Below are 12,520 nucleotides of genomic sequence, written 5' to 3' on the forward strand. Positions count from 1 at the left end.
GAAGTGGCAGGCAAAACTGCCCACTGGTTTCAGAAATAACTCAAATAACTTTGAAAAATAAAGCAAAATATCTCCTTTGCCAAGAAAGGGAAGCATAACAGAAACATTTGTGCGAAAAGACAGACATAAACAAGATGATGAAGTCGCTGGAGACGGAAAGGCGAAGAAAGACTCGACTACAAATGTCCTGATGCCAGGACTTCCCCAGAAATCCCACGTCCATGCTCTGAGGGGACCGTGTTGCTTTGACGCCACGAGGCAGACCTACACAAGATCAGGCAGGTGGTTTTAATGTTGTGGCCGATCAATACACATGCAGCTTGGTCACTGTATGCAATGAGGTTAACCCTATTACTCTTGTGGCTTACGATGAACACCTAAAGGGCTGGAATGACTAGTACATGCCTGCATGTTTGTGTAGGTGTCCATGTCCACTCTTGCATTCAGCTCTTAATCCCTTAGCCACCGTTTTCACCTCTTTTTGACCTGCTCTGAAGTGCCTCTGCTGTTCAGTGGTGCCACGAACATAGGGCAGGTGATTGAATGGCAACTGGAAAACTGAATTACTCCGCTTGAAACTCATTTTGTGAACACATGTTGTCTGACCACAGAGAAATCCGAGTATTCTGGATGATCTACCGGTCTAGAGCCACAGACTTCAAACCTCAGGTCAAGTAAAGGGTAGACAAGTCACCTTCTGTTTACGTTTAAGACACTCACACAGTGTAACTTTTATAGCCTGCAGCAGCAACGATGCTTTTCTATAGAAGATCTGATTTTCTCCCACGAGTTTTTAAATCAGTGCTGTGCGCATAGTATGAAAGTCTCATATCTCTGTGAGTGACAGGAGTGGCAGAGGAAAGGGAAAAGGGGGAAAAGAGAAGAAGGGGGATGGGAGAGAGCAGTGTGAGCCCATTTACACTTCAAGAGAGGAGCCAGAGAGGTGCTGAGGGCATACAGAGCCTAGCACAGCCAGCGTGACAAGACACCCCGTTAAACATGCTCATCTCACCTTTAATCAGTACATGAAAATACCTGGTCTTAGATGGGGAATGTGAAGAGCCTGAAATAATGAATGTACATACTCCACACCACTGTCATTCATTTCATCTGCGCCGGCTGTGCTGCAGTAATTCCAACGTCGAACGCCAAAGACACTTGTAATCAATGTCTGTTGGTGCCAACCGGTGTCTAGCAACCTGCATCGGCCTCATTGTGTTTTATAAGAGGAGACGATCATTAAGATGCTACACATGTGTCACTAAGATACTATCTGGTAAGACAAGAGGCAGATTGGTGGTGTGTTAGTCAATATGAATTAGTAAAGCCATAATGACACTGCTGCACAGAGTGTCTATGTGCATTTCAGTCTAATTTGGAGAAAATTAATAGAAAGGAAAGCGGCTTGCTTTTCCACATGAAAACTATAATCTAAATTGGCTTTGCAAGAATGGCAAGCTGGGAGCAGCCAGGAGTATAAAAAGGTGTCTGCATCTGTATTACTTTTCTTTTCTGGGGTAAAAAGTCACTGAGAATATCCAGATGAGTACATCACTTCTTCCTTTCCCTCATCTTCTTTTTCCATTTAGATTGCGATCATGTCTCAATGCAGCTTTTATGTTTGCTCAACTAATCATTTACTTTAAACAAGCTCCTCTTTTGACGTTGACAGTTGAGAAAATACCGTCGGTGATGAACGCGAAAGAGTGGAGAAAGTGCAAGTAACTGCTTATGAGGTGGAGAACGAGTCCGCCTGTGTTATTTTAAACAAAAGAGCAATACGGCGTTGATAATGTGCTAACTGAACTGCAGTTCAGTTAGGACGCTGGATCTTTATTTCCATCAGTTTATATTTGAAAGCTGTGTTCTGGCATCTCACTCCCATGAGTGAATGAATGTACTAATCTGGAAGTGAGCACAAGCGGGACCCAACACAGAGTCATGCATCAGTGACTATAGATGGGACATTTAATAAGTCAGGTACAGCACAAGACGAAGTGATGGGGTGCAGGTGGGTTGCAAAGCGCCTTGCAGGTGCAAACATTGGGGAATGAGGCAAACGTGGGCTGGCTAAAGCAGCTTTAATAGTGTGTCCTAAGTGAGATTTGCCAGTTAAATGTATGGAAGAGCATCGGCAAGGCTGTCAGCTGATGTTGGCGAACGTTGAGATCAGCTGAGCTGCTGGGATTCTGCTGAGCTCGACTTCTTATAAATGACTGCTACGTTAAACCCAACGAAATCTTGCAAATAATGATTTCTAAATCAGTCTTTCACCCATTTTAATAACCCCAAACTAACATTTTTGAAAACCTGAAGAATAAAAACCTAAACGTGAATGTGCTCCTACCTGTACTGAGGAGATGGTGTTCCCTTTGCGTCACAAGTCAGAGTAGCTTCCTCTTCTATGGAGTCAATGGGAATGAACAAATCACCCGGCTCCATTCTCCATCTCGGACCATGGAATGATCCACTGTCCAGGCAATCTGACAGAGACACAGTTCCAGCGTGAGCATGAAGACAGAATAGAAATCACTGTAATGGAGTCGGGACTCCATTATTACCTGATTTTTCTTAGATGGAAAAGTGTCATAAAGAGGCTTTTAAAACAGGGAAGCGAGTCTCATATCTTTGCGGGTGTTGCAAAGTGTTCTTGCAAACAAATAGATTTTTAAAAAATGAACTTCTCACAGCGTTCCCCGGTACCAGGAAGCCATTTCTGTCATTTTAAAAGTGTCACTGCTCCAGCATTAAAAAAAATAAAATACACACCTCTAGTTTAACAAATTCACAAGAAAACTTTTTTAATCATTTACTAGCAAACTTTTTGTCTATGCTTGGTAAATACAAACATTACATGATTATTATTCAAAGAAAATCATTCCCAGCAGAAGGGGAAATCTTTACTCTCTTTTTATGTTACTTAAGTGTTTTTGTCTAAGTGAAAAAGGAAAAGAAAAGTAAAACGCCTCATCATCAGGTGAAAGTGATGACGAAGATTGAGAGTATTGTGTCTGGATTGTGAGTGGAAGCCAATACTGCAGAGTGCTCCTATAAACCTGAGCCATCATCCTCTCTGACACTATTTTTGTCTCATTCCACAGCTGTAAATGTCCAAACGTGAAGACACACACGCACACACACACACACACACACACACACGCACGCACGCACGCACGCACACACACACACACACACACACACACACACACACACACGTGCGCACGCACCAGAAACCCCCCCAAAAATCCATCACTCGTAAAAAATAAAAAAAAAGGTAGTTTACCTGTCAAACAGTCGATGATTGATAACAGTAGAAGCTGTTTCCATGGCAACGTCATATTTGGCAGCCAGGGGTAAATGAGACTTTCATCCAATAAGCTTTGAAATGGCACTTGTGTTCTCCGAGAGAGAGAGGAGCTTGACCTGTTGAAACGAGAATCTCCTTGTAAAATACCAAAAACTCCACCACTGACAGCGTAACATCTTTTAATCACCTATCAAGCTAAGACAGGGGAAGTGTCAGAATTTTTCTGTCAGCGGAAACATAATCACTGTAAAACTGGAGGAACAGTTTGGTGCCGGATAGCCCTCACATCTCTAATCAGCAATGATCCAGGCAATGTCACTTTGCGCCCTGTAGTGTGGCCAACTTGAACCCGGAGATGTCTGAGGGTGATACCAGAGGCATATGGGAGGAAGTCCATGCCAATCTATTAGGGGAGCAACCAACGCCTAGGCTCATCCTTCACTTGGACAGATTCACTCTCTGGCTGCCTGAGGAGACTTGGACCTGGGAATTGGGTGCCATCCAATCAATTAGATTCACCCACAGCAGCATGTGTCTTCCCACATGCTGGGGTGAATCAAGACAGCCTGATGAGGAAGCCATTCCACCCAGGTCCGTAATCAAGGGCAAGAGTCTGACTGCTTGTAGCATGTGTTGCAAATTGCGATGCGCGCGCTTCTTGCAGGAGGGGACTGAGCGCGTAATGATGCAATTACAAAATGTCAAACATACACACAATGAAGAGCAGGCAATAACACAGCAAATAAGGGAACGGTCTCATACACACACACATACACATATTACGAGTGCGCAGCGTATGGGAAGATTTGTGTACATTACTCTGCGCACGCATAAAAGGGAAGCGTATATGAATAAGTCGGGTCTGAAAATACAAGTTTCTTCAAGAGGTGTTGCGGCCGTATTAAGGGCAGGGGCAGATAATAACATCAATCTGCTAAATGTCACACAGCCCACACACACCTACACACTAAAGTTGCTTTCTCACCATGTACGAAACACATGTAACAGCCAGCCAGCTTACACACACACACACACACACACACACACACACACACACACCCTCACTTTCCATTTAGAAGACATAAGCTGTGACGTGCGGCTCATTTGTGGTCTAATCCCAAGGCGAGTCTGGTTCAGAGTGCTACTTATGGAGGGTCTAATTGTTTGTTAGCTGCCTGCATGTCAAATCAGACACGTTGGGGTCTCAGCCAAGATTTTATTTCCTACCTTTCATGTTTTCTCCCCCCCCCCTTCCCAAAGTCTGCTAAATTGGATTGGTATGCCTCCTCTCTAGAAGACTCCTGCATGCCTTACCTCAGTAATAGGCCCACAGTGTAAAGTGCTGGCATCTCAAGACTGAAAATTGGTGTGTGTAAAAGGTATGGAGGGTATTACAGTACAGTCAACTTCGCATGTTGCATGGTTTGCATTTGCAGCGGGGTTTTACAGGGATGGCTCTGAGTTACATGTGTTCCTTTTTTCCCCCTACACATCCAATAAATCGTTTAAAAATGCAAATTGGAGGATTAGAGAATTACACCAGCGTAACACATGCTGTATAGAGCTGTCCACACACAGATGCAAGCTGACCCACCCACTCACACAGACACACACACACACACACACACACACACACACACACACACACACACACACACACACACATAAGCACACATTCACACTGCTTGCAATAATGGTGCTAACAGGATGGTGACAGAAGGTGGTGAGAAAGCTTTGGGGGGGATCGGTCTCAATCAAGAAGGGTACTTTCTGGAACCAATACACCACTGGCTTAACTGACACTTAAAAAAAGAATAAATGTATAAACACATATCTACCACCTACATCACACTCTGCCTGCATCCAAGTAACATGCTGACTGAACAAACAGCCCAGCTGGAAAGAGTAGGAGTGTACTTAGTTTGAAGGCCTGAGCTGCATTCATCACAGATTGTTCAGCTGACATTGTGGCATTAAAGTATGCAATTACCTTGTGAACGCTGCAAGGTAGAAACTGTGTGTGTGTGTGTGTGTGTGTGTGTGTGTGTGTGTGTGTGTGTGTGTGTGTGTGTACACCTTTGCACTCAGTGGATCGCATAAAGGATAAAGCCCATAATTACTGCTACTTCTGAAGTTTTTCTGTTTGTTTTTTTTTACTTAAAATACAGCCAAAAGAACCGTAATTACACGTTTCTTACTTTTCTTTCTTCTATGTTTTAGTGCATGCAAGTCCACCCAAGCCCCATTCAGCCCTTAAAAAATGTACTGGTCTTTGGCCTGTAGGTTAGCTCTATTTCACGGGGTGAGCTGCAGTGTGGCACCACACCAGGTAAGTACCACAGGAGCAGTTAGGGGGCTGAAATGCCAGGCTGTGACTAACTGCACCCCTTACATCACTTTGACAAAGAAAGGCAGGCATGTTGGAGCCAACTCCTTAATAAAAAAAAAAGAAAAGAAAAAGAAGTCTCCTCTTTCTAGATTGCCTCTTTAAAAAAAAAAAAAAAATCAGCCTGCTCAGTGTGCAGGAATTGGCCGCAGTTGGGAGGTCACGTCACGTTGCTCGAGTCTAAAACAAACAATTATTCTCAAATAAAAGGCATTAGGAGCGGACGGTGCTGTCGGGAACAGCATAAAAACAGGCCGACGTGGTGGCAACAGCATGCCCGTCGCTATTTATATAAATTACACAGTCTTACCTGTTATCCCGAAATATCTTGACACCAATAGGAACCAAATTCAGCCCTCACGGATAAAACGACAAACTGCTCCTCCATGGAAACCTCGTTAGAAGAATTTCGGTCGCAATTGCAAGGTCGTTCGTACAGGTGAAACTGAGCCGGTGGTCAGTCACAGATAACGGGTAACGAAGGAGACATAAACACACGCGTTTCATATCGCCCCTCTCACCCACCTCCTCCTCCGTTTCCTCCACTCCCCACCAAAAAAAGAAAAGAAAAGAAAAAAAGAAAAAGCACACACGCGCGCGCGCGCGCTCGCACGCACAACACCCACGTTGTTTGCTGTGCTGAATCACATTTGCTACATCCACAGTTACGAGGCTTGACTCTCGCCCGTGTCTGCGCTCCAGTGCGAGTAAGTATGAAATGGGGCTTGAAAAAGGAACCTCGCGAGGATGATTTATTGTGCGCGTCAGAGTCCCGCTCTCCCCGCGAAGGAAGGAGGAGTGGGCTGCACGGCGGGGAGAAGGTCGATAAAGCAGCCAGAACGTGCAGCGATGGGATGGGAAGGTGGTGCGGGGAGGGAGGCAGGGAAGAAGGCGCACCTGGCGGGGAACTGCGCCCCCCTGCGTCTTCATTTGGTACAGTCCTCCTGGCACACGTGCAGCCTACAGACATTAGTTTAAATTAAGCTAATTCTCCCACAGTGCCTGTTTGTGTAGTGTTTAGAAATGACAGAAAACATTAATCAGAAAACAAACACAAAACTTGGATAAACAGTTAAAATGACAAGTAGCTTTGTACAAGTATCAGGAAGTTTATTTTATTTTGGGCCAGACTTCTTTAATTTATACCGCTGCATAGGAAAACTTTAATTTGAGAATGATAGATAAAGACACAAAACAGACGTTATTAATTCCAATGGGAGAAATTCACATGTTACAGAAGCACAGGGGTCTGCAAGAAAGAGTGAATTAGAGACATATTAGACAAATAAATAAGGAAAAAATGTGTAAAAGTGTACAAATACAAAAAGCCAAAAATGATAGATAGATAGATAGATAGATAGATAGATAGATAGATAGATAGATAGATAGATAGATAGATAGATAGATAGATAGATAAGAAGGTTCTGAAACATATCTATCCATTAACAATGAAGCTACAGTGAGGAGGCAGAGAGCCTCTGGTTCGGGGTAACACAGTGCACCAAACCTCCTAAACCACAATGAGATTGAAACGAGGCAGGAGCAGCAACTTGTGTTTTTTTACACTGCCGTTTTTGTGCAGATTAAACAAAGGAGACGACAAAGTGTTAATTACTGAGCTTTAAACATGTCACTTCTGTTTTTGTGTTAAACGAGCTTAAAAGCTGCTGGCTCTCTCTACTCATTCATCCAGTATTCACATCTTTTCTGAAAGAGTTTTTGAAAACCGTGCCGAACTATTCGCTTAACAATGTCCAAAACAGAATTTTTGTTCTCACACCAGTAGTGAAAATATATGTCCACCTTTGTCTCAGAACAGATATTTTGACATGTTGTAATAGGTAGCGCACAGGTGCAGTTATAAAAAAAATGGTTGATTTTATTTGTGTAGTTACTTTGCATCATGTTGGAGTGATTTATTGCAATAGCACTTGGTAATGTTATTAGTTCCACCTGTGCTCTCTCTGTCATTTGATTTTTATAGGTTAATATAAAAAGAAAAGCTTAATGCATCTAAATATAGAAACAGTATATAATACCCCAGAGACCCTCTGTTAAAGAGAATAATTACTTTGTCAAACATCAGGGGATAATCTGCAATTTTGCTCTTTTGCTCTGTAACATTGCGTGTTTGTCTAATAGGAATTACTCGTCAGTTGCCTTTCCTCGGGTCTGTTTCCTTTCTTTCTCTGAGGAGGAGCGATTTCACTTCCAAATCAAGGTCTGCAGGGAGAAGACAGTGAATTAAATGTCTTTCAAGAAAATTTGTGCTATTAGCCTGCCTAATAATTGACTTTACTTGTCCTATTTTCAGCAAACTTCAAATGTTCAAAGACCCTAATAGGACCAAACTTATGCTATTTATTACTTCTATTTATGACTTATTTGTTTTTCTTTGTTCTTGATATTTATTTTCTTTAAGGAAGAACAGATTTTCTACCACCAGGGGTCACAAAGTGTTAAAGAAGAAAAAGAAAATTAGTTCTGCTCTGCCTTGTTTTTAACTTTCTTTATCATTTACTTGTTTATTTCAACAAGCCTCCATTTTACGCTAAACAGGCGGCATAAAGGTGGGTGGACTTGTGCAAGCTTTTGAGATAGGAGTGGCTACCTGTCATAATATGTGGGGTTGGTGAGAGCCATTAGGACTCAAGTATACATGTACCAGAAAACCAATGTAATGAGCTGTAAGTGGCTGAAAACATGGCAGAGTGGGGTGTTCAAATTACTCCAAAATATGTCGATGTGGCTTCTCCTTTGTGTGCAGTTGGGGCATGCATGGAGGCCGAGTGACATCCCTCAAACTAGTTTCTGATGGGATGAGATTGGAGTGGTGTGGGTACAACTGAACCTCTCTTTTTCCCACAGTACCAATCACGGTACAGAAAAAGCACCTGGTTGTCATGGAAATGTAATGGAGCCCTAACCCGTGGTTAAAAGCTATTAAAAACAATATGATAGTTCACCTGAGCTTTTGTGGAGATACAGTATGGACAGCATAGATAAAATATAGAGACAGCGAATCTTCCACACCCTCAGACATGCAACTTCCACTACACTCTGAAGATCTGGATGGAAGACGGACTCCATAAACTAAAAGCTGCAAAGTTGGCCAAAGTAATTATTTGATCCCCTGCTGACTTTTTAAAGTTTGCTCAAGAAATGAACTCTCTATTTATGGTAGTTTTATTTTAATGCAGAGAGACATAATATCAACCAAAAATAGAGAAAAAACACACGACAAAAGTTATAAATTGATTTGCATCTCATTGAATGAAATAAGCTTTTGGTTCACTGCAACCCAGCCAGAATTCTGGCTCTGGCAGATTGGCTGTGTGCCCATGTGGCACAGAGATTCCAATCAATCAATCAATCAATCAATTATAGATATTGACTAAACTACACACCTCTCCATGTAATCAATTTCCATTTTAATATTCACCACCTAAGAGCTGTCAAAGGACGTCAGGGACAAGACTGTAGACTTGCACAATGGTGGAATGGGCTAAAAGATTAGCAGCAAGAAGCTTGGTGAGAACCTGCTAACTGTTGGTGGAAGAAACATAAATTGACCTTGACCTTCGGTCTGGAGCTCTATACAGCATCTTGCCCAATGGGGTAATGATGATGATCATGAGAAAGGTTGTGGATTTGTTCAAAACTACCAAAGTCACTAACAACAGCACTGGTAGCACACTATGCTGTAGTGGGCAGTAATCGTACAACATCCACAAAGTCCCCCTGCTCAAGATGGCACACGTACAGATCTCTTTTAGGTTTCCCAGTGAACATCTAAATGATTCAGAGAAGGCCTCAGAGACAGTGCTCAGTGTCAGATGAAACAAAAAAATGCTCTTTGGCATCAACTTGAACCACTGTGTTTGGAGGAAGAGACATGCTGAGTATGACGCAAAGATAGGGTGACTAACCGTCCTCTTTTCTCTGGAGGAGAAGGTCGACAACTAAATGTGTTTCAAAGTATGTCTAAAAACATTCTGTCCGTGTGTCCAGGGGGATTTTCAAGATTGATGGAAATGTCTGGGTTTTCCTATAGGCCTAAAGAGGACCTATATGTGTGACGTTATTTGATTTGATTTGATATACCTTTATTAGTCCCACAAGGGGAAATTTCATAAGGCTGCCGATCTATTGCACGCAATGGCGGCGCCATCTTACCCTCCGACCATACATACATTACACAAAACATCACATGGGGAAGACAGGTCAGAGAGGTATAACAATGGAAAATGCACCACATGAGGAAAGATAAGGAGAAAAAAAACACCTCTGCACATAGCACATGAAAAAACTCTTAATACACCAAAGAAACACATGACAAGCAACAGGGGTGGGTAAAGGGTGAGAGACAGCCGATTTAGACAATACATCCGGGCCTGCAGCCTGTGCGCTGGTCTCCTTGATCCACCGTCAGCATCGGAAGGGAATAAGCGTCGAAGGCGTTATCCCGTAGTTGCTGCTTTGTGAGTGGTTCTGTGCTCACAGATGGGACAGACAGCATGAAGCAACGCGCCTGATGATGTTTAAAAGATGCCAAAGCGCAAGTACATCTTTTCAGATGAACTACAAAAGAAATTTCCCTCGTACCATCCCAGTACTGGTAATTTTTTTAATACAGATGAGGCATTATTTCTGTATCATTATTTAATTCCAGAGGGTTATAAGTTATTTTTTGCACTTGTTAACTTGTAAAAGCCTTTATGACATTTTGTATTTCACCATTCGTTAACCGCACAGAGAAGGCAGCGTTTAAATATGTTAAAATTTTCTTTAAGCAAACAGTATTATTAAAGTTCTTCATGACTGGGGCAAGTGTCCTCTTTTCTGGAAATCAAAATATGGTCACCCTACCAAAGAAAACCAACCCTGTTCATACTGTAAATATGAACATAATTTCCAGGATGAACATCATGCTGTATTGAAGAGTACTTGAACGTATCAACTCAGACTATAAGCTTCTTAGTAAGATGTTAAATGAGGCATTAAAATCAACTAAAAAGTAGAATAAATGGCCTCATAGACCTCTATACGATCACACTTGATTTTGCAATCATAGGAGTCATCCCCTGCTGGCACTTGTTCATGGACTGCATTGACTTATTTATTTATCTTTCAACAGCGCCCAAGGCTATGTCTATCCTTTAAATATAGTCTATTCCTCAGACACACAGGAGGAAAAACTCAACCGATCCTTTCACCCACGAATAAAAGACATTATGGTCACATGGGACAAAAAAAATTTACTCATGTTTATTTTACTTAATTTACTTAATACTGTCATTGTGACTTAGCGGTTTATTGTCTTTCTCACTGAATTCTAGCACCAGGAAAAACCTGTGCTCTCACTGCCCAACTCTCACAAGTGCCGACCCACAGAGAGTTAAACTCTGACCTGCATATATAAATTTAATATAACAGAACACAGAAAAACAGAGATAATTCATAGTTCGTGGTAGAGAATACAAAATTCAATTGCAGCTCTGCTGATTTAAACAGTCTGTAGGTTTTAACATATAATTGCACTCAGGCACTGGTTAACTCCCAGCAGCCTTTGCTACTAGTTTTAAAACTGGCCAACCTCTAAAACAGGATTTATTGCTCACTGCTCCTTAGTAGGTTTTACTTTTTCCACTCATTATTTTTTCTCTTTGCTTTATCCAAATCTATGGATAAAATGAAAGTTTAAACTGCACTGATTCTAAAGTCGTCTGAAAGAAATTTCGAGCTGCAGAAAGAAAACTTATTAGACTATGATTCAAGTTTGTTTCACCGACTGAAAAGGCCTGTTGTAGGTACTGAGTTGCAGAAGGCTGATGTTTGAGTGTTCTTGATAAGCATCCGCTGACAGCTTTGGTTCATTGTGAAAGGATGCATTTCCCATGACAAAGACTGCAGGAAAACTGCTTTCTCTTCCAGTTCCAGCTCTCTCGGCTTCTCTTTCTAGTCACATTCTCCCGCTCTTACAGATAAACAACTTCCCTGCCTCTGTCAGTCTCTTCTTTTCTATCTGTCTGTGTCTTTCTCTCAGACAAAAACACTGAACGCCCTCTTCCTTATACTACTGTAATCAGGTTACCCTTTTGGACGTTACCAATCTTCCTCCAAAACACAAACACATGGGTCAATATCTTCGCTGAACTTCAGTGAAGTCTAACTATATTATTTAAGTCTCGTAGAACCCTCAGTCTAATAGGAACCCCATTAAACTTACATTGATCATCCTCATTCCAGGCCCAGGTTTCTTTAACATGTCCAGAACATCGTTAATAATGTTCCATACAGCAGCCATTTGACATTTCCTTTAATTAGGCCTGTAATTTATTCATGCACTTGATCCTAGGAGCTTGTTGTGAAAAGCTTCCTTGAGGAATATTTTATCCTGCTCCTCTGGAGGCTCGTGGATTAACCATCTTAATAGCAAACCCCTAAAGGTATTACTTTCTTCTCTGTCTGTATGCGTGCGTGTGTGTGTGTGTGCGTATGATGGCAATGAGGATTGTGCCTTGAATGCGTATGTTAAGCTGCAAAAAGTCATTAGGTCTTATTTCTCAACCATTCAGGAGACTCAGTAAATTCTCTCTTATAACTCCTGTCTTGTCTAATTTTGCGCGAGAGCATAAAGAAAAGAGCAAACGGTTGCAAGATGTGCGCTTATCGCACAATGCAGCGACCCCCATGTTTAACCCAGTTTTTGCGGAGGAAAAACATCACTGCTTAATTTGCTCACTCTGCAGGTTGGTTAACAGACAGCGAAACACAGCAATTTCCCACAAAGTAGAGCAGGAAATCTCAAATGCACACACACACAC

The 12,520-nt window shown here is 42.0% G+C and overlaps 1 protein-coding gene across 1 annotated transcript in view; it reads right to left on the reverse strand.

Annotated features, from left to right (window-relative positions):
* Nucleotides 1–6,517, reverse strand: part of cntn3a.2 (contactin 3a, tandem duplicate 2) — a 45,473-nt gene extending 38,956 nt beyond the window's left edge. The window contains exons 1-3 of the mRNA XM_004554167.3: nt 6,004–6,517; nt 3,284–3,423; nt 2,348–2,483 (exon numbers count right to left, since the gene is read on the reverse strand). Of these exons, the coding sequence (XP_004554224.2) occupies nt 2,348–2,483; nt 3,284–3,338 (191 nt within the window). The 5' untranslated portion in view covers nt 3,339–3,423; nt 6,004–6,517. The remainder of the gene's footprint in view (nt 1–2,347; nt 2,484–3,283; nt 3,424–6,003) is intronic.
* Nucleotides 6,518–12,520: the final 6,003 nt, after the last annotated feature.

The sequence above is a fragment of the Maylandia zebra genome, linkage group LG20 (genome assembly GCF_041146795.1).
Source record: "Maylandia zebra isolate NMK-2024a linkage group LG20, Mzebra_GT3a, whole genome shotgun sequence".
Lineage (NCBI taxonomy): Eukaryota > Metazoa > Chordata > Actinopteri > Cichliformes > Cichlidae > Maylandia > Maylandia zebra.